This window comes from Vigna angularis, chromosome 6 (assembly GCF_016808095.1).
Source record: "Vigna angularis cultivar LongXiaoDou No.4 chromosome 6, ASM1680809v1, whole genome shotgun sequence".
NCBI classification, from domain to species: Eukaryota; Viridiplantae; Streptophyta; class Magnoliopsida; order Fabales; family Fabaceae; genus Vigna; species Vigna angularis.
This window is the reverse complement of record NC_068975.1, coordinates 29,084,014-29,109,882: the sequence shown is the minus strand read 5'-3', so window position 1 is coordinate 29,109,882 and position 25,869 is coordinate 29,084,014. Positions and strand designations below refer to the sequence as shown.

Below are 25,869 nucleotides of genomic sequence, written 5' to 3'. Positions count from 1 at the left end.
AATTTTTTCACATGTAATTTTAATCTCTTTTATTGGTTATATACTATTTTTTAATCTCTGTTGTCTTAAAAGGATTTATTGTTTATATTTTATTTTAATCCTTTTCAATTTCCATTGTCTAAAGTTTCTTAATAAGGTATTTTTTTTTCTTATGGATTAAAATTAATTTGAACTGTTTTACAAATCACTTGTAACTTATAACCTTTATTTAGTTTCAATGATATCCAAATACATAACAAATTTAATTTTATAATTACATCTAGGGGTTGTACATAATTGTTTTTCTTTACAATTGATTAAGTATAATATATATGAATCCAAACAAATTATAATTAAATAAATACTTTTGAAATAATTAATGTTAAAAAGTATACCTCCCGTATCCAAAATGTTCGTATTTTAAAAAATTATTACTCATGAATAATAATATTACAAGGAATAACTACTAGGTAATGTTTGACAATATTACTATTTTTTAAAACACTTTGACATATTTGAAATATGTACCAAAAAAAGATATATAGCATGGTGTTAAATTTGATCATTGTATCAAACTAAGATATACAAAGATTACTAAAATTATTCAGGTTTTTAAATCGCCTTAAATATCAATTAAAAAATTATCTTAATGGCCCACATATTTTTATCCAACTCATTTTGATGTTGGGAGACTTATGTAATTATGTGTATAAAAAATGTTCCTAAAAGTATTTCAATATACTATATTAACCAGGCTATGTTATTCTTAACTCAAGCATCATATGAGACTATATAAATAAAACATTTATCATGAATTTATTTCAAGTTATAAAATATATGATAACACAGCTAATAAGTAATTAACTCATTATTTTATAAAATATATTTGAGAATATAAACTATCTTACATTTATATTGCAACAATAAGAATAATAATAATTATCATTAACTGAAACCTCAAATGTTTGTCATGTAAACTTGGATTCCACGTCACTGACAAATTGACTAAATACATTATTTATAGTAAAATTAGAAATAAATAAAATACTATTGTATGATACTACGATTAATACAAATTAAATTAAAGTGACCTAAAATAATATTATTAAAAAAAAGTGACCAAAAATTATTTTAAATTTCACATCTCAAAATTTTTAAATTTAAATTTAAACAAATTCCTACTAACGTGTAAGTAAAGTGACAGGATAGTAGTTATATTAAATTATGAATGATGAAAATTTAATTAAGTATATTTTTTAAATCTAATGTAAAAAATCTTCATCCACATATCATTCAACCCAGTTATTGAACTTTGTTGGAGACAGAGGTGAAATCACATTGCGATTACTCGCACAAAGTTAAGATTCTAATTGTTAATAATTAAATAAAATATATTTATTCATATGAAAGGAAAAATTTTCATTTATAAGATATAAAAAATGAATTATAAACATTATAGTATACTTAATTTTGCATGTATTATATAATCTCTCAAAAAGTATTTTTGAAACCGACTCTAGACATTCTCTTGTTCACGTGCAACATGTGCAACATGACACCGTGTATTCAGAGAACTATGTGCAAAACCAGTGTCAAGGGAATACATATAATATAAATGTTAAATTAATAAAAGAAATGAAGAAAAATCCAAAAACATCAAAGCGAAATTCCAAAATACGAGAATTTTTTTTCTGTGGATCCAATGAGATACGCGGTGATCATACATACATCACATTAATAATATATTAAATTAAATTAAACGTTGAATAGTTGTCACATTGCTGGAATTTCATTTTTCTGAAAAATAATCCCTCATATTATTATTTTAGTTAAATTAAATTAATTTAAGTCGAAATTCTAAGATATTTTAAAAAAAATCTCTCTTTCCTATCATTATAAGTTTCTTACTGTTGCTATCACATATAAGCAATGTAACATAATGATTAAAATAAGTAAATTATGAAATGTATCATAAAATCGTCCAACTTTTTGTAAAAAATGTAGGTTAAAACGTTTATTTGGTTAGGGATTTTGATAGATAAAATATTTAAACCTAAAATATTTTCAGAGTTGTCAAATGACACATAAGCATTTATTACAAATAAATGGGGAATCCAGCTACTGAAATTTACTGCTGAATTAAAAGCAAATAAATGAAAAGTCTTAGAAAAAAAAATGCTAAAAACTGGGCTAGAAATGGTAACATAACATGGAAGAACATGGTATGGATATACTTTATTTTTTATCTTTTATTTATCTCTTTTATCAGGAAAACAAAAAAAAAATTCAGATAAAAGTTTCTACAATAATTAGATATACGAATCAATTTAATTTATAAAATCATTTTGTTCACCATCTTAATTTTTTTATAAATATTATAAACGTGTTTATTTAAGCATGATAATCTTTGTTTGGTAGTATTGTCCAATCATGACCCCAAAACCAAGAAGCTGTTGTGTATAAATTGCAAACGAAAGCTAAGTAATGAAACATGGGATGGAGAAACATGCAACGAAACATCCATTTCACTGTAATTTTCTCTCCCTTCATCATCATACATTGCATTTGCAGCACATAACATAACCCTTGCTTCCAAACAGCCATTATAGTGTAGCTTTTTCTCTTAGCTTTTTCCAGGCATGTTCCTATTTCCCTTTCCGTGCCCCATTCAAATGCTTGCTCTTTTGCAATGACTAATGACGGTGCTTTCTTTTACTCGCTTTTAGTTTTGACCCACATTGTCCTTTACCCACTTTCCATTCACTGCTATGTGTTTCAAATTTCTCCTCAGCCTTTCTCTGTTCCCACAACGAAAGCTTTCATTTTTTGTTCCTTTTATTGCTTACTCTTCCCATCATTTTGATCATTAAGTAATGCATACTCCAACTGGGGTTTCAAGCTTTGTTTATTTAATTTAACTTGTAAGTTTATGGTATGCATCGCTTTGGGTTAGATGGTGCAACATTGTTGTGTTGTGCTGCCACTGGGGTTCTGTTAAAAGGGTTTATTTGCTTAAATCTTGCTATAAATCATAATGATGTGTGATTGCTTGCTGATTTTGCCATAGGTGTGTGGCCATTGTTCTTCATTGCTGTGATGCTCGTAGCACATGCATTGGTGTCGGCCGAGATTAAATAATCGAGTACAGTGCTGTTGCTGCAAATCTGTGCTGCTGTTAAAGTATTAAAAAGTATTAATACTTGTGCGGTTTTGTTTTTTGCCGTTGCTTTTGGTTAAGAAACTATGGAAGATACATTTGTTCCGTTTCGTGGAATTAAAAATGATCTTCAAGGCAGATTGATGTGTTACAAGCAAGACTGGATTGGTGGTCTTAGAGCAGGCTTCAGGTAAACCCTTCTTATGCTACAAAAAATAGTAAATTATTTTATTAGGAGAGTGTATTTTGATGGCATGACTTATACGAAGATATAAAGTTTATTTTATTTTTCTAATTCAGTTATTATTCCTTTGAAATTACTACACTTTTTAAGCAATTCCCGATTACTTCATACTTCTTTTTATTGAATGTAACTTCTTAATTAAACTGTTGTTTCTCAGGATATTGGCCCCTACCACGTATATATTTTTTGCATCAGCAATTCCTGTTATTTCGTTTGGAGAACAATTGGAAAGAGACACAGGTACAGTGCTTGTTATTCATATCCCATATTTTTCTTGGGTTTTGTCCATGTATGGAAATTTGTTTATGTTAAGATAGCTGATTAGATAAATGCAGAGACAGTAATATAGTGTACCTCAAATTTTGATTTACTGTGTTCCAACAATTTCCAGATGGAGTACTTACCGCAGTTCAAACTTTAGCATCTACTGCTTTGTGTGGAATTGTACAGTCTATTATAGGAGGCCAACCTTTACTGATTCTTGGAGTAGCTGAACCAACTGTAATTATGTATACATTCATGTTCAACTTTGCGAAAGGAAGGCCAGAATTGGGTTCAAAACTCTTTCTAGCATGGACTGGATGGTATAGTTCGTTCACTTTCATGTTTGAAGTAGTTTAGCCATTTTATGTTCTTAGTTATAATTTTTTTGACGAGTTACTCTTTGTATGATGCCTTATAAAAGAAACTTAGATTCCTCGTGTATTTATGGGCAGGGTATGCGTGTGGACTGCCATCTTGTTGTTCCTATTGGCTATCTTGGGAGCTTGCTCCATCATCAACAGGTTCACTCGATTAGCAGGGGAACTGTTTGGTCTTCTTATTGCAATGCTTTTTATGCAAGAGGCTATTAAAGTAAGAGACATGCTTTAGTTTTCTTTGGCAGTAATATTTACTCATGAGTTCTTTTAGCGCAAATGATTTTGGTTCTAGTCTGAAGTAATGAAAATATAAGATGATTGGAAGAAAATCTTATCAACTGATAAACATGCTTTCTAATTGGGTTTAACAGGGACTCATCCATGAGTTTCACATACCTGAGAGAGCAAACCCATCATCACCTGAGTTTCAATCTTCATGGAGATTTGGAAATGGCATGTTTTCTTTGGTTCTGTCCTTTGGCCTCTTGCATACAGCATTGAAAAGCCGAAAGGCAAGGTCTTGGCGATATGGATCAGGTGAGACTTGTGAAATGTGAGGTTCCTAATCATATGTGCACTTGCATCATCAATATGATATGACCTAAGAAAGCATGAAATTTTCTTTCCCTTATGGTCAATGGTGGATTGTTGATAATAGTTGCTGAAATACTGCATTCATTCATTGAGATGTACATTCTTTGTTGCAAGAACTATTTAACATAAGGTAATAAGAAGTACGTTGCATGGCATTGACTTTTCTCTGCACAGTTTTCTGCTTGAAGGTATGTATTTGGCTTAATCCTTCCCCATCCCGTTTTACTTCCCCTTTTAAAACGTATTATGTGACAATAATAAAATAAATTAACTGAAATTCTGACCTTAAAATACAAACTGCATAAGGAACAAGGTTGTTGAGGGATAGGGTAATGGATTCAAATTAACATTCCGTTATGATAGTTGTTTTTCATGTTACTGAGTTGACTTGCTGATCTGTAAATTGAATATTGCCTGAAGAATATTCCAAAAGTTATCTTTGAAGCATTGAACCTTCGAAGTTGTGAATTTCTGTCTTAGTAAAAATTTTGTTGCTACTGTTTATTTTGTAAGATGAATTCTCTTTAATGAACAATGAAGGCTTGAACCTACAATGCTCAAGCTTTATGACCTTCATACATCTATCAAATTTACATTGAAAATGGAATTGGAACATCTGGAGGTTAAATATGATCGACTGAGGATTTTCTTTTTACTTGAAAATAACTGAAAAAGATCCTTTCAACTAATGTTTTGATCATTTCCCATTATTTTCAGTAGTTCTTAGATTATTTTCCTCCTATTACAGGATGTTTACGAGGCTTCATAGCAGATTATGGTGTCCCATTGATGGTTCTAGTATGGACTGCCATTTCTTATATTCCAGCTGGAAGTATTCCAAAAGGAGTTCCTAGGCGTCTTTTCAGTCCAAATCCATGGTCCTCTGGTGCATTTGAAAACTGGACTGTCATAAAGGCATGAGCTCTTCTGTGGAAATTATTTTATGTTGGGAAATAGGATTGTTAAACTTTTCTTTCATCTTTTATATTCTTAGTTCTTCCACGGAAGTTTTTAATAAAATATTCAAAATCACAACAGGACATGCTGAAAGTACCAGTTCTCTATATTATTGGAGCATTTATTCCAGCAACAATGATTGCTGTTCTATATTATTTCGACCATAGTGTGGCATCTCAGCTTGCTCAGCAGAAAGAATTCAATTTAAGAAAGCCACCTTCTTTCCATTATGATTTACTTCTATTGGGCTTCATGGTACACAAAGCTCTTTGCTCTTTTTGATCCTTTGCTTTATATAAAATTGCTTAGTTCTTTGACTTTTGCCCAATGCTCTTTCTTTCCCTTGGCAATTTGAGATTGATATTGTGTGTGGTCTCCTGATCTTCTTGTAAACCGAGTGTGATCCTTAGTTGTGTTGTGACACATTGATATGTTAACTGAATGACAGGTTATAATATGTGGTCTAATTGGAATTCCTCCGTCCAACGGTGTTATTCCACAATCTCCAATGCATACCAAAAGTTTAGCTACATTGAAGCACCAGGTAGACATTTCATTAGTACAATCTTTAAGGAGAAAGTAAAAACAGAATACATAGTGATTAATGTGCTGCTACTATCATCATACTTATATTTGGGTGATTTGCAGTTACTTAGGAACCGGCTTGTTGCTGCAGCACGAAGTTCTATGAGAAAACAAGAAAGTTTGGGACAAGTATATGGGAGTATGCAAGATGCGTACTGGCAGATGCAAACCCCTCTAGCTCACGAAGAATCTTCCTCAAAGGTACATGGGATTGTGGACTTTTTCTGTCACTCTCCCCACCCCCTTTCACCTGTATGACATTCTCACTCTTCAGAACAGGAGAACTTGAATATTGTATCATTGATTTAATGGTTTAACTAACTGAATATGTTCCTAATTGTCTCTAGTTCAAACAAAAAGTGGCATGCAATGTAATCATCCACCATTTATTAAACTTTGTTAACAGGGACTTAAAGAGTTGAAAGAGTCGACAATTCAATTGGCATCATGCATGGGGAGTATAAATGCTCCAGTTGACGAGTCAATATTTGATGTCAAGAAGGAAATTGATGATTTATTGCCTGTTGAGGTCAAAGAGCAACGAATGAGCAACCTGCTCCAGTCAGTGATGGTAGTAGGATGTGTAGCAGCAATGCCTTTCCTGAAAATGATTCCAACTTCTGTGCTATGGGGTTATTTTGCTTTCATGGCCATTGAAAACTTACCTGGCAACCAGTTCTGGGAACGGATTTTATTCATTTTAACTGCTCCAAGCAGAAGATACAAGTATGGATATGATGTTAAAAGTTTCCTATCTGTTTTCCTTCTTTTTGGGACAGTTAAAGTTGCATTCACTGACTTTACCTTGCTTTATCTTTCACACTGTGAAACAAATGTAGAGTTCTGGAGGAGTGCCATGCAACTTATTTGGAAACCGTTCCATTCAAGACAATTGCAGTGTTTACAGTCTTCCAGACTGCTTACTTGCTTGTTTGTTTTGGTATCACTTGGATTCCAACAGCTGGGGTTCTATTCCCATTGATGATAATGTTTCTGGTTCCCGTTAGGCAATACATTCTGCCCAAGGTTTTCAAAGGAGCACACCTTCAAGATTTAGATGCTGCAGAATATGAAGAAGTACCTGCTTTACCATTCAGCCTAGCTACTGTAAGTGTTCAATACTATACCCAAGTTCACCTTATTTAGCTACATGCTGAAGGCAGATAAATGCAAACAGGCATTCATACTTTGTATAATTGGCATTGAATGTCCACTTGGATGGTTTGAAATGATATCACACTTAGGTTCCTTTTATGATGCTTGCTCTGTTTGTGCAGGAAGGGGACTTGAACAAGACAGCTTCCTTTGCAGATGATGGAGAAATTGTAGATGGAATAATCACCAGAAGCAGGGGTGAGATAAGACATGTTTGCAGTCCTAAGTTCATGAGCTCCACTCCAATCACATCCCAAGAGTTAGCCAGTGTTCAAAGTCCAAGGTTACCAGATAAGGTATAAGCCATCTCAGAAAAATCAAAAACCATCAAAGTGTTGGGAGAGGATCTTTCAGCCCTGGAGAAGCTACTCCACCATCCAATTTGAAGAAATCAAGATGAACACTCATACATCCTTCTCATAGTAACTTATTATTGTAGGCTTCTAATACAAGGATTCTTCTTCAATGCTTAGTGGCATAAATGCATCAAACATATTTATGTCATGAAAAGCAAGTAGTTTCTAGGAATTAAGGAACATTGATTATCATTCTAATACTTGATTTTCCAATTTTAAAATTAGGTTTGAGGGTTTTATCCAGATTTTTGAGTTCTAAACTCTAGAGGAACAGGACAATTATAATAGTTAATTATCTAGTTTTTTCAGATTCTATACACAGGTAGATAGAATTAATCCATCAAATTCAATTTAAATTAGCGTTATGAATTAAATCTATCAGAATTTCCGGCATAAATTTAAATTTAATTCATGATATAATTAAAAGTATTTGATCAAACAAATTTAATTATATACAAATAAATGTTAAAATTTGAACATTTAGAATTATAGAAAAGCAATTGAAAAACGAAGTAAGAATCAAACAAGAAAATTAAAAAATCATAACAATGGTAGTAAGTACTTTAGAGAAAACTTTATAATGAATTAAAGATAAAATAACTTTAAGAGTTAACAACAATAAAATTTAAAGAGTAAACTAGAAATGACTTCAAAGCTTACAAAAATAATTGTATAACAAGCTTCAGATACACATAACTACAAAAGCCATAAATGATCATAGATTAAACTATTATAAACAAAAATAACTCATAATATATATTTTTTAACATGTTTTCAATCCACCTATATGTTACGAATCAAACTCTTATGTTAATCAATGAATTTATTGTTCATACAGTTATTATTATCGTGTTATTTAGTTTTTTCCTAGATTATTATTTTATAGTTTTTTTTTACATATTTCAATTCAATTTTAATTTGTTATTGACTCACAGTGATTTGTTTATCATGCTTCTTAAATATCATTCTTTTATTTAGTAAATGTTTCACTTCAGAATAATATCAACTATAATAATCATATCTTACTAAATGATTGTAAGTATAGTTTCCTTCAATATTTTTCACAGAATAACTATAATTATATTTCATTTAATACAATATCTAACTATATTTCTTTCTAATAGAAACCTACTCAATGTCGAGTTTGTTGTCGATTTATTATTAATTTTTCCAACTCCAAAACTATACTCAGAATTTAGACGATTCATTGAGTGGCTTAGTCATTAAATTGGTTATTGCTCTTCAAAATATTTTCACTAAATGAATAGATAGTCACTGAACAGTATTCACTAGAAGAACAATTTCTCACTAAATGAATTTATAATTAGAAGAGGTAGTGCGAATCTAGAAATTGCTATAGGTGAACGATTATCTGTTGTGCAAATTCCATGAGATCTAAGAATTTCTTCCCTTAATTTTTGTCTTCATCCACCTACATCAATTCATGAAGAATATTAATCAAAATCAATGATAATAATAATAATAAAAGTATACCTTTAAGACATTCATGATTAATTCGTCTTGTAAAACTCATTTACCATTCTTAAAGACAAGAAATATGATAGATAATATAAATTATTAAGTTAAAAGTGTGTAAAAAAATATAATACTTAATTGACATGAAAGGTGACTTTGTCTCAAAATCATTTTAATCTATTTGTTGACAAAAGGAAATTGTTACTCTAAAATTATCTATTGTAGGATTTTGTAAAAGTGGTTAATGTCTGTGAATAAAAAAGAAAAAGTCGTTAGAATGGTTTGATGCCTTTGATTTTTAATGTTAGGCAATGCTATTATGAGGTATTTTAATGTTACTTCCACTTTTTCAACTTTTATCTGATAAAATGTCTCCATAAATCTGTCGTTGTACAAAAAAGCTCTTAAAATAATCATTCTTCATTCTTGTAATAATTATGGAGACACTGTCTTTCAAAAAGACAACTTTAGTAGCCCATCATCATCCTATCAAATGATTTAGTAGACAGTAATGCTATTAATATGAAAGCTTTTTTTAACCAGGTGCTGAACCAAGAGAACTGGTTAATCGTGTTTAGTATAACAAACATAACTCATTCACGACCTGTCAGTAAACCTTCAACACCAACATCTTGGCTTGGTTTGACTGTAAAAGGATTTAATCTCTCTCTCCTTTTTTTTTTGTCAAAAGAAAAAAAAATATATTCTACTGTTTTTAACCAATTAAATACTGTTAATGGAGAACATAAAAATCTAGCATGAAAGTGAGTAACCTACACCACAGAGAAAATTTCTTTACCAAACTTCAAAACAATGCAGCTTCAGAAACTCACAAGTGACAATCCCAGGAACTTCAGAAACGCGTGCAAATCTGAAACCTAATTAATCCAGCGTCTGGGCTTATTATAGACTTCGACTTTGCCGTCTTTGCAATCATGCACAAGCCCTTTACAATGTAACCAAAAACTAAAATTGAAAAAAAAAAAAAAAAAAAAAGCAATACGGATTACTGTTATTTCTTCAAAGGTTTATTAGCTCTACACTGAAACATTTGGAAGAAACTTAAGAAACTTGAGCAGTGTGGATATGGAAGTCGCACCGGCAAAAGAAGCCATCGCCCTATTTTCCACAATTTTGTTTTAAATAACATTTTAAAATAGCCAATAACCATAAAAACCTTGAAGACTTTTGATACATGCTTGATCTGCCAAACCTTTCCCTCATGGACGAACCGAATCATTAGTTAGGCTGCTTAGTCTTGCTAAATTTAGAACCTGTCACTTGCTCTGACTCATACAATATGTGATTGATAAGCCCCCTTGCAGCACTGCAAAATCAGAAACAAATCTAAAAATAAGTAGATAAGCGTAAATTTCACACACATGTGCCCATGTTGTTGAGCTGAGACATTAGAAATGTATTGGCTGGTGAAGGGGAAATGGAGCAGTAGAAGAAAAGGGGCCACACTAATAACAAACGTGCACAATATAAATGTACAATACTAGATACAAGCTTACTCATCCTTCAACTTCTGAATCTTCTCAGGATCTGTCTCATGCTTGTGTTTCTTAAACTGTTGTCTCACCATATCAACAAGAAGCTGTGTGTTATGTTTCTGCAACAGCAAGAAGGCATACAGCATAGTCAGTTTCTCACGTCCTAGCATCATCAGACATGAAGATGTTTAAACCTTGTTTAAGTAAACTTCTTCACAAGTACTTCTCTAGAAGAAAATCAAAACCGAAATAAACTTCTACCGCAAGTTAAAATCAACTAATACACCTCATTCATCAACTTTTTGAAGAGGTAGATAAGAAAGTTTCTTTAAAAGCTGAAGTGCACAAGTCAATTTCAACTTTTGAAAGAAGTTTAACGCCTTTTACTTCTTAGTTTCCTTTTCAAAATGTTCACGAAAAGTTTATCTCAACAGGTCGTGACTAATGCAGGGCTTCAGTAAAAATAATGCATCACTAGCAAAGCAATAATACGACAGTTACCCCAATGCAGAAGCATACCACGATCATGGGTGAATAGCATCACAAGCACAAAGTAAAAGATGAAGAAAATAATGCAGTGCACTGATAGGATCAGAGTTTGTCTAACACGTTAAGTCACAATACTTAAACATCAACACTAATTACATGTCCCTAAGAAACATGCATCATAAACATGAGACATATACAACCAAATTTTCAAAAAATCACCATGGCGGGGATTCCCATGTGCCATACTTAAATTACGTTGACAGCAATTAGCTACAAGTGAATCTATTTGAAAGAGAGAGAAAGAGAATAATGGCTCACCCGATGACCAATATATTTAGCTCTGCGCAGGCATTCACGGTAGAGCTGTAAAACAAAGGTCATAAAAGTAAATAAGATATTTTATTTACTTTTTAAAAGGATAAATTAGAATTTTGATCATTCATCTAAATTTGTGTTTCAATTTGGTCCCTTAAGTTTAAAAAGTTTAATTTAAGTCTTCAAAACACTAAGTTGGTCCTTCTGTTATTTTAATACATGAATTTAATGTGTTTGGATTTTCAGTTTAATCCCACAAAACTCCCTTTTCAACTGAATTTAACACTCTAATTACTTCCCATTTGTGCATCGGAAAATACAGCTTTTGCATTCATCGCCATTCCAACATACTTCCAAACACACCTTTTATAAGATTAGGTGAAACATCACAAACGTCAAACCATGAAACATGTGACTCCAGTAAAAATTACCATTGCTAGTCAATCTTCTAAACTTAAAAAGGGATCAAATTGAAACCAAAATTCCAGATAAAGGGAGCAAAACACTAATTATGTTTTTCAGACTAATGGAAGCGAAGTAGAGGTAGGAGTTTGATTGAATTGAAGACAGAAGGTTTGGTGTGTGACTGACCCTAAGAGTATTGTTGGCGAGCTCAGGAGGCAGAGCAGTTTGAAGGGACGGCATGGTATAGAGTCTGCGAAACAAAAACACAGAGGCAATTCATCGAACAGTTAGCAGGCAGAAAAGAGAACATTAGTTAACCAACAAATTAGGTAGTGGGCGCTTGTCTAATACCGATTAACACTAGTTCTGGTTCAGAGTTCTCGAGGTATGTTTACGAGCAAAGCAAAGGAGCACAAAACGTGAATTCGCGATCCGTGCGAAACTAAACGACTCTGCGTTTTACGGTACTAGAAACGGAGAAGAGTGAATCGTGATTTAGTGGTCTAAAAAGCCCAAGAGTAAGATTGCACTATTGGGCCGATTTCTATTACATTGCCCAAGAAACTTCCTATTTTTCCCTTTATCGATTGTATAATCCAAAAATTAAATAAATGACTTTTTGTCTCAAAGCCGAAAATGGTTAAGAACAAAATTTGGATTGTAAACTTTTGACTCAGATTACATAATCCAAAAGCTATTTAGGCTTTCGAACAGTAAATCCAGAAGTCTGTTTTTAAGAAAAAAAATGACTTCAAGATTGCATAATTCGGAAATAAAAAATGATTTTTGAATTCTGCAATCTAAAATGGGTAAAATTGGAATTATTTAATTTGAGGTGTAGGGATACATGGAGGGAGGTGCGGGAAGAATCGGCCGTAGAACGAGTCGAGTGATTCTTGAATCGATATATTAAAAAAATTAATTATAATGACTCAAAAATCAGGTAAATTCTTTCTGTAATTTTATATTTTCATCCGACACCTTTTAATATTAAAATTTCTATTTAACCTTTTTTTCAATTATGTAATCTGAAAAAGAAAATAACTTTAAAATTTTACAATTTGGATTGGACAATCCAAAAAACTTATAAATTATACAATAGTATTTAATATAAAAGTTATTTTTTATTTTTATATTATATAATTCAAAATATCAAATAAAGATAGAAACTTTTCTATCACCTTTTACTCACAAGACATATCTTCTTGAAACTACTTTTAATTAGTTCCACGGGTACGAATGTGCAACTTGAAGTGCAATGTGCACTTGGAGACTCGGATATGAACTGCATTTCTTAATTTAAACTCTTGAAATGAATCTAAAGCTGATAGTTAAAACCTATCATATATTATATATGTAAATGGCCAATCAAACTATTACAATGTAGGTCCCAAAAAGGAGACTAAATTCTATTACTCATCACACACAAGGGGAAACCCCAAATAGGGACGAATCCTAAGTAACAAATACAACACCACAATCACAATCTCTCTCTGCTCTATATGCATACAATGTCATATATGATATACTTCCCACGGCAACCATAATTCAATGTGACACGTTAAGCACTACATTCGTAGGCAGAGAGCTCCACGACTGTATCAGGTTCACCTTCTCTTAAGCAATCAAGTGGAGGTATAGTCATGGTCTCTTGAGTTCCATAAGCATTCCAGCAAAAAGGGTCATCTAGTAATACCCCTTCGTATGGCAAAAGCTCTATCTCAGAGAGTGTTATGTTGGTGCATGCCACACTGTCACTGCAAGCAAAGTGTATAGGCGGAGTTCTCACATCATAAGTACCCTTTATGTTCCTGTATATCACATTGTTTACATGCACTGCTGAAGTTTGGTTCAGACACTCCTTCGACAAGCAGTAGTACTGGTCAATGATGATGCAGTTTCTCACATTCTCCATTTGGATGTTTTCAAATCTTAGGCCACTCACTGACCCCGTTCCACCTTGCCATGTCTTGATCCTCAGGCCATTGTCTGATTCCTTTATGACGGTGTTGCGAACAGTCAAGTTTGAGACACATGCCTGCGAATTGTGCACTCCCAGGCTTCCAATGCTGTGGAAAAAATGACCAATGTTAAGCATTTGGTGTAAAATGCTGAAACTAACATTATGGAAATGTCTAATTAAAGCAACAGAGTAGAAGATGCTGCTCTGGAATCATGAGGGGCCAGAAATGAAGAATAGAAACTGTGGTATTATTAATTATTGGCTGTATGAACTGTTCCAACTGTTAAAGTAATACACCTAGAAAGATCACTAAAATAAGAAGGTAAACAAATAACTCCTGTGACCCTAACTTTTTGGTGAATTGGTGAGGATCATTTGAAAGGTGGAACTTTTTATTCTTTTGTGGAAGATAGATTAGTTGGAATCTTGGGGTACAACTTGTAAAGTCGCTATACTCATGCAGTTGGTTGAAGTCACTTTTCACTCGTTTTGCTTTTAGAAATGGTTCTAGAATCAGTTAACAAAACACAGATAGTATATCATACTAATTAGCAAGCGCCAATGCCAATGGGGTTCATTTGTTTATGATATTCGTATATCAGTCATCATTAATGAGAAGTTAACATAATTAGCAACACAATATAACTTCAAATTAAGATTGATTATGTAACATGTACCTAATACCATGGGTGGGAGCACAAGTGACACCCTCTATGTCCACGTCTGAGCACCCGGGTCCAATCGAGATGCAATCGTCACCTGTTCAAAAATCACATTATTCTAAACAACTTTTCTGGCATGAATATAAACAGAACAAAAGTTCTATATTGAGAAATGAGTCATTGTTCTTTGGTATTTACCATTGCTTATCATGGAGTTATATATCCCAACACCCTTTGTGTTTCCTAAGTGGATTCCGTCAGTATTTGGACTGAGTTTAGGAGAAGAAATTGACAGCTTGTCTATCAGTACTCCTTGGCAACCATCGAATTTCACGTGGAACATAGGACTGTTTTGAATCTTTACCCCACTCAGCACCAAATTGGAGCTCATGAAGAACCGTATCATCTACATTTGAGAAGAGAAACACTTTAGGACAGTTCATGTGGGTTGGAAAAAATAAGTAGAAACAGAGTAGTGCACTCACTGTAGGGCTATCACATGGTCCTGATACAGTTTTTCCATCGGGACCCTGAAATGCCAATTTTTTTTACCGTTTAGTTTGAGTTCTTTCAACATTAAATAAGTATACAACAAATAATAGAATGGTGTGACTGTTATTATATGATTCTGATCCAATGATTACCCGGTGAGGTTTGCAAGGAAGATCCCACCACTGCTCCCCATTGCCTTCTATGGTTCCTTTCCCAGTAAGAGTCATTTGATCAAGTCGATAGAACACAAGCCATTGACTGTGGCTATCTTCCTTAGGCCAAGATTCTGGTCCATCAGGTGCCATGAGGGTACCATCCACCTGTTTACATTAGAACCTTGTTAGTAACCTACATTAGAGGAACAAAAGAGAACTACAAATGAAATTCAACATTCTGACAAAACATGTTATATAACATAAAAGAAAGAATGAAGAACTAGGAAATTCAACAAGCATTCTTACTTGAAATACCAGTCCAGGCTTGCATGGACCTGTAAAGATAGTTGAAGTTATCTTGAAACAGTAATTTTCTGGAACAAGAACAACCCCTGACTCTACTGCACAGGCTGCTTTCCATGCTGCCACGAATGACTGTGTGTCATCAGCTGAACCGTCTCCAACTGCCCCAAAGGATCTTACATCGAAAATGCAGTTTGAAGGGGAATCCCCAGGATCACTGGGATAAGGATCAGAGGGAACAGCAGGGGAAATGGAAGGAGGTGAAGGTGAAGGAGGTTCCTCTGGTGTAGGGGGACTTTTCTTCTGCCCTTTGTGATAGTGGTACCTTCCTTCCACATTATCCCAATTATGGATAAAAAGAATCATGGTAATCCATAGGATAAAAGACCATCGAATCAGACTCATTGCAGGTTTCAATTCTATGAGTTTTGACACTAAACTAACAATGTCACTTCACCAATGTGAAAGCTCCTGAAGATGATTGAAACCTGTGGATAAGAGAATGCAAGAGTCCAGCTTCAGAAATGATACAGCAACAAGTATAAATGGAGGAGATTAAACTAACTTGTAAAGAGATGGAAGCAGATTGGCCTATAGTAAGAAGTATCCTGAAGCTAAGTTGGTTATTTATATTCAAAACATACAAGATATAGTTCATGAATAAATTCAAAAGCATGAGGTGGACACGTGTAGAATCCTGGCTGATTCTCAAGGAAACAGTTGGACGATTTTAGAGGCTTTGGAGGTCAATGTTGTGAAGTAACCGTGCCACGGTGTCATTGTTCTACAACCTCATTTCGTGACCATCCTCTTATTTTAATCGTATCTGTTCATTGTGTTGTGGTCCGTGACATTATACCTTCGCTCTCCTCTTGCTTCTTGAACCACTAGTTTTATTTTCTGAATTTGTTTTCAGAAACTGTACTCTGCTCAATTTTAAAAAGTGTATGCTCAGAACTTTTGAGGCTCAAGTTTTCTAGAAAATTGTGCCATCACTGACCAAACTTCTATTACTTTTTCTTCTTTTTTTATTCCTTATCTGTTCATCCGTATTTTCCCTGATTAAGCTCAGAGAAATAAAACCGAATTAGGTGTAATACACGGAAAACAACAGAACTCTGCATCAAGTTCCATGGCATTTTTGAGCTTTGTTGAGTCAACTGATTAACAATGCCTGTAAGTTTAACGTGTCTTCGATTATTGCTGACTGCTTGGGTTAAAACACAAGAAAAGCAAGTTGTTTTCTGGTAATAAACTAGAACAAATATATATGACCCTCTAGGAAAAGGAAAGGAATTTAAGTGTAGGCTGAACGCACGTTAAATTAGAATAAAGAAGAAACAGAAGGTAATAATACTGTTCAAGAAAATTATCAAAATATTTGTGAAGATGAAAATTGGTGATTGTGTGACATATTTCATCTTTGGTTTTGCCTTGGAGGTGGCCAAACAGACATGTAGCTATTGAAAAATAACAATTGTATGAGATACAGCACGTGAATTATTGCTGTAAGTTAGAATCAGATCTCTGATTAACAGAGCAGCAGATAGCAAAAAAGAACAAAGCTAACCACAGTGGGAATCGTGAACATACAGAGCCGAATAGGAAGGCACAAAAAATAAATGAACTTACATTATCAATGACAGCTACATTTGTAGTTTGAGTTCAACAAAATTTATCTTTCCATGAAATGAATAAGAAACTTTTTCTTGGTTGCTAGATTGATCAACTAATAACCCTGATCAAAATGCTTTATTCTATCATCCTTGGTGCATTCTTTTTACTTTATTAAGGCAATTCAGATATAACAGACAGGGAATTACAATAATCAGATATGATTAAAGTTGATAACTCAGAAATTACAGTGATTGGATTAAATTATCTATAGTTTAATAATTTTATCTCCTTTAGTTATAGTTTTTAATAAATCTTAACTACAGTAGAATATTTATTGAGAGAATATTGTTAGCAGTACTCTTCTAACTTTATCTGTCTATTTTAAAGATATGACAGCAATTTACTTTCTCATCATTAAAAACCAAACAAGGTGTGTATTCCATTTTTTTCTTCTCTTTAAATCAAACGTGACACAAAATAGTATGATAAAAAAATGTAAAAGAAAAAGAAAAGGAGCTATAGGGGCCTAAGAGGAACACAAAGAAGAGTAGACGTGGGAATGTGGTTAGCTCATTGTGGCTATGAATTAGCAAGAAGGACAATTTTTGGTACACGACAACAGAATTAACGTATTCACGGGTGGAACCAAACCCCTTATGATTTAATGCAAAAAAAGAAAAACAAAACAAAGATAGTTAAACAGACACACGAAGAGATAAAAAGTTAGTACAGAGAAAATGACTCATAAAAAAAACCAAAATTATCCAATGTTTTCATATCTCTTACGTGCCCATTTAACCAAATAAAGCAACATTGGAAAATCAACTAGACTTTGTGATTCACCTGGTGCAATTTTTTTCTTCTGCTCTTTATCTCTTTGCCGTAGCAAACATGAAGCTGTATTGTAAGTATGTGAGTGTAAGAAAGTATGAGTTGCTGTATAAAATATGTGTAGGAGTGGGGTTTTATAGAAGAGACTAGCGAAGTGAAAATAAATGTGCATGGATTCATGTTTGTCTTAACCTGTCACGTGTGTACAATCAGAAGATGAGAGAGTTCAAAAGCAAATAAACCATCGCAATTTCAACAGAGAAAAAGTTTGTGACTAGAGAGATTCTAGGGTGCACTTTTTTATGGTGCTGTGTGGTGACAGCATGGTTTGTGGCTCTCTGCTATGCCATGTGGCAGGGGTTCATACACGCGCCTCACTCGCCGAGATACTGGTTGGTTTGCTCAGAACGTGGGTCCTCTGTCACCACAATTTGTTTATATTAAAATTATTTTATTCCTGTAAATAGTATCAAATATCCTTTTTCTTCCTATGTATCATCATATCACAGTTCCAGCACAATGTTATATAGTCACATGCAGCTACAATACAACCAGATTCTGCAGAAATCCAAGAGTTTATGCATGTGTGTGTGCTCTTTTTTCTTCGCTCACTTGGTTTGAGGAAACAATATATGATGAGGAGAAAGGAAGAGGTGACACGTGTTAGGTGAGAATTCACGGGGTGGTGTTTGTAGTTTGTGTCACGGGCTAATGGAAAGAGGGTTGATTAAAAAGTTTGGAGATTGTTTTGTTCACAGGGCTTTGTTTTTAGGATTCTAATGGCATTGATTTTGAGACACTGATGCAGACAGCGTATGAAGATTACGAATAAAACACTGCATTCTGGTGTCTGATTCAGACACCTGTTGAGGTTAACATTAGTTTAATCTTAATCTTGTCTGCATGCTTCCATCACAGTTTTAATTAAAGACTGATCACCAGCTTATCGGAATATTGATGCTACGTTCCAAGTTCACAGGCGTTTTTCCCACTCTAACAATGGAACAGATCAAATCACATGAAGCATTTATATTTTCTTTAATCGTGCTGTTTTTCCGAAATTGTTATAATATGCTTCTATGATTCAACAAGCTTTAGTTTGCTTAGCTTATTGTAACAATTTTGTAGCTTTGTATGCGTGTTTCGACTGCTGATGAAAGCTTGCAAGCTCCAACTTCAATATCCTCTGGTGTTTATAATATTGTGTTCGATTATGCTCTTTCAATTTTTCTTTTTAATTTGATATAAAAGGGTTGATATTAAAGTTTTGAAAATGACAACTTTATAATGAGATCATTCTTGTGTGCTAAAAGCAACAGTGAAATACAGAGCAAACGCTAAAAAATAACCAATGGAATTTCGTTGGAGATAATAGGTAAAATAAATGTATTTATATAACTTACAAGGTATCAATAATTGAATAATATTTCAAAACATTAAAATAATATTATGACATTTTATTAGAAAGTTGGAGTTTTTTTTTTAAATATTATATGCTTGATAAAAAAATACTTCAAAAATGATTTTATATTCCATCTAGACGTGTTCATCAATAAGTTGAGTCATGAAAGTAGTATAAAATACGTATCTCTTAATGAAAGAAAAAAAAAATTATCATATGATTTTAAAGAAAATTTGTAATAACACTACTAAATAGGTCTATAGCCTTAACATAATATAATACTCAGTATCATGGATGGATACCATAACATGGATATTGGGTATTCAAGTTTCCTAAATCTTTAAGTTTGTTTATCTAATAAATGGATCAATGCACTTTAGGGTTAATGGACCCGCACAACTCATCCAATTGAATTCATAGTCAAGGAGGTAAAACGTTATAAATACAACATTAATGGTAATTTATTATTCATTTGTGCATTAATCGATACTAAGACACTAAGTCAAGTTATTAACTACTCAGGATTGAGGTCGAACCCTTAGTCACCATAACAATGCAGCAAGTCCAATGCTTTGTTTGGAAGAATATCATATGTTGGTATGGAATTCCTCACACTATATTCACGGATAACGGACGACAATTTATAGATAAAGAATTGGTAAAGTTCTAGATATCAGGCATATAACTAGTTCGATAGAACACCTTCAGTGCAATGGACAGGCCGAAGCTGCCAATAAATTATTATTGAAGAACTATAGAAGATGTTGGGCTCAACCAAGGAAGATGGTCGGAGGAGTTGTTGTATTCATCTTCCAATTTAGCACATCAAAGAACAAAGGCCTACTTGGCCAAACATTATAAAAAGGCATATCCAAACACACACAACTAAAAAACACAACCAACAAAATCTACATAATCTAGGTAATTATTGGTCCACTTCATCTTCCTTTTCTTCCTCCACGGCCGTAACATCAACCTAGGTAGAAGAGCTCGACATCACATCTTTACCCAAGCTATCCTCAACATCCTCCCCAACTGTAGAAGGGCTCGACATCACATCTCTACCAAGTTGTCCTCAACATTCTCCTCATCTTCCTTATCTTCCTCGACAACAACTCTCTCAGCTTCTTGACCCGCCAGGGTGAAAATCTCGATGTCGTCAAGCATCCGACCATCAAAGATGTCCTTATTAACGTCGAACCGAAAGTCAGTGGTTGATACTTCCTTATAGAGGAAGTTTGCTTGGCGAATACCCTTTTGAAAACCCTTCCTATGTGCATTAGAAACAAAGTTGTATAAATGTTGCAGATCATCCTTAGTCACCTCCTCGACATATTCCTTTAAGAAAGCGTTCAACTTCCTAACTTTTTTCTCAGCCTCTAAGCATCCGGCCTTCCATGACTTCATACGTTGAACCTCTTTCTCAAGTAGCTTTTTCTCATTCTCGAGTTTCTTTTTCTCATGAGCCCAAAACCTATGCTCTTCTTCACGAACATTCCTCTCAACAATCAAGTCCCTAGCTAGTTTCATTTTGCTTTCCCCCTTCAACTCCTTTCGGGCCATGTGTACCACCCGACGGCTCAGCACCAAGGCTCGAGTTTGAAATTCAAGTAAACCCCTAAACAAGATTTCAGGGTCAGAATCATTGATGACCTTACGCTCATGGCCACCTAACTCAATGGAGACCCCCTTGTGCATACGAATTAAAGGACCTTCCAACTCACTAATGTCAAAGGCCCCTTCCCTAAATTCAGTTGAGAGCCTTGCTACTCCATCCTTATCTTTGCCCTCGTCCAATATAGTGGCTCGTAGTCTTTTTCTTTCCTTACCCACACCCCTGCCCCTCTCGAGTTCTAGTATCTTCTTGTCGAATCCTGGATGATAGATATCGGTCTCGGGTTGTTGCAAGTTCGGGACATCAGTTCGCCCAACTTCTTTAGCCATTTTCTCCACTTGCATCCTGAGCTCAGTGAAGAGGTCGTCTTCATAACCAACTTGTGGTGTGTGTTGAGCCATGAAATCTGCAAAACACAAAAACATGCTCATATCAGTTCAACAAGTGCCCAAAGATAACAAATTTTATTTGCTTACCCTTCAATTCAGAAATAGGTTTGTGGCACAATTAAATTCTAACTAGATGCCTTGCCGGCATCTATTGAGGCAATTTCTCTAACACCCCAATAACCTTTCGGTCTTTGGTAGATAAACGGTCTCGAGACCAATTCTGGTACTTTAAGGGATTGTCGGTCCAATAGAAAGGGAACTTTCTCTTCCCACTGTCATTATAAAAGTAGGACTAACCACTTTTGTTAATGATTATCCTAAAAAATCTCCTTTTAAAATTCCTAAAAGAGTCTGAATATGACCTGAATAGTGGAGCCTTAGGTTTTCTTATTAGCGACACCCAGGATGCCGGCTCTCGAGGATGGGTACAGTAAAAGTATAGAAAACATTCAAGAGATGGGTCTATGTACAACCACTTGCATAGTAACTTGAAGGCTTGTATGTATCCTCGTCCATTAGGATGTACTTGTGTCGGTGCAACATTTAAAAGGCGGAGCACACCTATCGTAAATTCGTCAAAAGGTATCCAGACATGAAGTTGTGTAAATATATTGGTGTAATCATAGAAGAAGTCATCTTCATAACTCTCCTTGCCATGACAAACACAATCAATGTCACTAGCCCTCTTTAAGGAAACTATATCTTTCGACATTCCATGATTGAAAATGTAAATACTGTTTGACCATCTCTAGAGTATTTGAGCACATCTGTAGTCCGATAATTGGGTCTTCACCTCAGTATCAACCTAGTCATACCCCTCTTTCGCTTTCGAAGAGGTCTCGACATGCTCCTTATGAGGGTCAATCCAAGTCTCTATGAAATGTTCGGGACTTATCCCCATACTTAAGGATGATGTGGTATTTGGAGAGATCGACACCCGACTATCGATACTACTAACATTGAAGGATTTAGTCATACCTGCTAAAAGGAAAAGGTCATTGCACTTCAACGTAGGCAAACTTCTTTGGCGAGTATGAATCACAACAAGTATAACCAAGTAACTATGTGATGACTTATGCTTAACCCTCCTCTATTTATAGCGAGATGATGACAGTTCAACTTCCAAACCTAATGGGCCATATACCCATTTCATTCAAGCCCATGAACCTTGCATCCCTTCATGAAAATGTTGTAACTTGTGAGTAAAATAAATTTGTATTAGTGTGTCACCTTTTAACTAGTAGTCACATTCCCTCAAGGTTAGAGATTCATCATTAAAATATCTTCATTGCTATTCTCTTTGAGGTCGGGGGCTACTATACTCATATGGATAAGATCAAAAATAACAAAATTTCTTTGCAAAGCTTTGCTTGCAAACACCTCGAGCATTTGGACTAGTGAATATCGATACCGACATCTTGCTTCAATTACAAGAGAAACACTAAGCACTCTTTACATACCTTTCAGTCATGAGAAGATTGAGGATTAATGTATTGTACAAGGCTATAGACCTTTTGGTCCTTCAAAGTAAAATTTATAGCCTTAGCATAATAAAATATTAGGTATCATGGACTGGATACCAAAATCCAAATACCGGATACCGACATCTCCTACGATCTTCTAAAATGCATGAATAGACTTAATCAAAAGATGAAACTCATTTACTTGGTAAATGGGCCAGCAGGCCTCAAGATTTCAGGAATTACACAAGACGTGGTCATCCAATTAAACCCATGGCCAACAAGTAAAACATTATAAATAGAATATTAATGGTAATTTATTATTCACTTTTACATTAATTGATATTTAACTAAAAAACTCTGACCTAATGTTGACTTGATCGATAAAGAATTTTTTGTAAGAGTTTCCTTTTTGTTGTCGTGGTTGTGATCGTGGTAGTGGCAGGAGTAAAGAGAAAGGTTACGAATAGTAGTAAAAAGATCTTTGAATTCTACATAAAGTCTTGTGTTATTTTAAAAAATAAGTTTGAGTATAATTCAGTAATATAAATGAACGTGTGGTTTGAGATTTTCCAATTAGTTTATACACATGATTTGAACTGTGAACAAATCGGATGAATAGAGATTGGATTCTTTTTGAAGTTTGAAAAGAAAACATAGATGGGCCAATTATAATCTTAACTGGGCCTCAAACATTGGCCACTATAACTTACACCCTAAGCTCTAGTTCTGTTTATACTTCTATTCAATTCTGAAACTGTTATGGGAAATATAATTTGTACGACAGGTATCAATTGCTATTTTTCTAAAACGTAAGGCTAATTTTATAATTTTTTCTGTCAGCACGATTCATCCTTATTTATTTTCTTTTTTAGTCAAATTTAACTACCTACAATTTAGTACTGTTTTTTTTTTCAGTTTTTAAATTCCCCTTACTAATATATTATTACGTGAAATAAAAAAAAAATCAAATATAATTTTCTTTCTTATAAACATATCTCAATTGGATTGCTAAGTTTAAATTTCTTACATTTTCTAACCGTCACTTTTTAGTCCTTATCGTTAACAACAATTAACATAATTAGGACAAATAATAGTATTTTAAATTAAAATAGTTATAGTTTTATACGTTATAGAATTACTACTTTGAAGTTACGTGTAAGATAAAGTCCTAATATATTTTACATAATAGTAAAACTTAATAAAGTCTATTGAAAAAAACTAAAACATAAGTATTAAAGTCAATAAAAGGATTTTTGAAAATATTACAACAAAATATTGACTACATTAACAGGAAAAAAGAGAACTGAGACTCACCGATTAGTCGGTTATCGAAGGCTAAGGATGATGTTTGCAGAGAGAAGATTATCTTTGTCTGTGCTAATTATGAACTGCATAACCTGCATTTTCTCATCTACCATATATATATATATATATATATATATTGAGGATATGGCTTTTAGATGGCATAAGAGGCAGAATAACAGTGATTAATAATTGTGAAATGAATGATAATATAGTAATTAAGTGATTGCATTAAGCAATTGTGGGAAAGTGACTGGAAAGGCAAAACCTTGTGCAGGTTTTTATTTGCAGTGAGTTTGGTAGATACAATAGGCGACCATGGATTAGCAGTGAATAAACATATATTTGTTTGGTTTTCTGGATTTAATAAAAGATGTCTGCGATGGTTCCTCAAGACAAAAGCTTAAAACTGACCATTCAGATGCATCATTTTACACCCAAGTTATGTCTCTTATATATGCCACGGGACAAATACCATACAACACTATTTTAATGTATTATAAAATTGCTAAATTTAAATATATTTTTATTTTTTAAAATTAACTACTTTTACTTTTTTTTCTTTATTTTTTTATAAAAAAGTGTAATAATTTCTTTTAATATTTTTAAATGTCTTAAATTTTCTTTTAATTTTTATTTAATATTTTATGTGTTTTTTCTTAAAATTTTAAATATAATTCCAGTCCTGATATTTATTTTTAGATAGATTAATGATACTTAGTATATATGTGTTAAGTATTCTCAATTAAAATTGTTATTTGATTTTGGTTCGGCAAGTAAATAGTTAGTTAATATAATATAATAATAAAAACCAAAAGTGATATTTTTTAATTATATAAAAGTCAAAAGCAATAATAAGTTTTTATGGAGCTAAAATTAAAATTTACTCATTTTAAAAAGGATTAAAAATTAGGTAATACCAAATTTCCAGGCATTGAAGGTTTGGAATAATCAGTTTTGATTTGGATTGGTCGAAGGCTTTAATTCAATTCAATGAAAAAGAATAATGAATTTGAGGTATGTTAAAGTGCATACTATTAATGTTGATGGGATGTGGATATAATGTGCCAAAATTTAATTCCATAATATAAATAAGGTTGAATGTAAATATAGATGATGATAATATGAAATATATTGAAACCACGTGTTTGATGAATTTTTAAGTTGTTGTGAAATTGTATTTTTGTTTTATTACATTAGTGAGTATTAGAGTGAGACAAGTCTCTATTTTTTAAAATGTTTATTTCAAGTGTAATTTTACCATTTAACCAATAATTATAATGAAACAAACTATTTTTCCTTGAAATGATTTTTCTCAAATAAAATCTTTAGATACTTAAATGAAAATCATACTGAAAATAAAATTATTTATTCAACTTTATTTGTATTCAAAAGAAATATTTCGCTTAAAAAATCTATTAAGATATGTCAAATATTCTATTAAAAAATATTAGGCAATCAAATATTATATCAGTTATAATTTAGATATTATTATAATTTGTACAAATTTGTGCACGTGTCATTCCTTTAATAGATGAAGAATTATAGGATCCTTGAATGTATATATATGGGATTCTACTATTTGAAATAATACATCAGAATTATTCTTTAAACCTTTTATTATAGTATCAAGAGCCAAACACTGATATCCTCTACAATATAGGAATCAATGTTTTCTTTTCATTGAATATTTCTAATGGCTTCTTCAGATGACAATCAATCGGAGAAACATTATTCTAGAACTTTTGCTGCTTCTAAGAGTTATATTTCTACTGTTACCGGATTTGTGACCAAGTTAGGTATATCTAACTCTGCCCTTAATCTTT

General features: G+C 33.1%; 3 protein-coding genes and 1 pseudogene across 5 annotated transcripts; 1 reads left to right on the top strand and 3 right to left on the bottom strand.

Annotated features, from left to right (window-relative positions):
- Positions 1-2,404: 2,404 nt before the first annotated feature.
- Positions 2,405-7,905, top strand: LOC108340921 (probable boron transporter 2; annotated as a pseudogene).
- A 2,029-nt stretch (positions 7,906-9,934) lies between these two features.
- On the bottom strand, positions 9,935-12,336 carry LOC108342226 (uncharacterized). The gene is made up of 5 exons (XM_017579966.2): positions 12,201-12,336; positions 12,036-12,099; positions 11,448-11,492; positions 10,662-10,759; positions 9,935-10,471 (listed from the first exon to the last, which is right to left on the bottom strand). The coding sequence occupies exons 2-5, from the start codon at positions 12,087-12,089 to the stop codon at positions 10,384-10,386; spliced, it is 285 nt and encodes a 94-aa protein (XP_017435455.1). The 5' UTR covers positions 12,090-12,099; positions 12,201-12,336; the 3' UTR covers positions 9,935-10,383.
- Positions 12,337-13,162: 826 nt separating this feature from the next.
- On the bottom strand, positions 13,163-17,974 carry LOC108341923 (polygalacturonase At1g48100). Of its 2 annotated transcripts, XM_017579607.2 has the most exons (7): positions 17,885-17,974; positions 15,428-15,912; positions 15,119-15,286; positions 14,960-15,004; positions 14,673-14,880; positions 14,490-14,571; positions 13,163-13,918 (listed from the first exon to the last, which is right to left on the bottom strand). In XM_017579607.2, the coding sequence occupies exons 2-7, from the start codon at positions 15,827-15,829 to the stop codon at positions 13,411-13,413; spliced, it is 1,413 nt and encodes a 470-aa protein (XP_017435096.1). In that variant the 5' UTR covers positions 15,830-15,912; positions 17,885-17,974; the 3' UTR covers positions 13,163-13,410. The 2 variants fall into 2 exon arrangements, with proteins under 2 accessions (XP_017435096.1, XP_017435095.1); XM_017579606.2 differs by lacking the exon at positions 17,885-17,974 and having other exon boundaries at positions 15,428-16,063.
- A 2,003-nt stretch (positions 17,975-19,977) lies between these two features.
- On the bottom strand, positions 19,978-24,143 carry LOC128197416 (uncharacterized). Of its 2 annotated transcripts, XM_052879285.1 has the most exons (3): positions 24,056-24,134; positions 22,257-22,454; positions 19,978-21,295 (listed from the first exon to the last, which is right to left on the bottom strand). In XM_052879285.1, exon 3 carries the CDS (start codon positions 21,288-21,290, stop codon positions 20,328-20,330), a length of 963 nt encoding a protein of 320 aa, XP_052735245.1. In that variant the 5' UTR covers positions 21,291-21,295; positions 22,257-22,454; positions 24,056-24,134; the 3' UTR covers positions 19,978-20,327. The 2 variants fall into 2 exon arrangements, with proteins under 2 accessions (XP_052735245.1, XP_052735244.1); XM_052879284.1 differs by lacking the exon at positions 22,257-22,454 and having other exon boundaries at positions 24,056-24,143.
- Between the last annotated feature and the right edge of the window lie 1,726 nt (positions 24,144-25,869).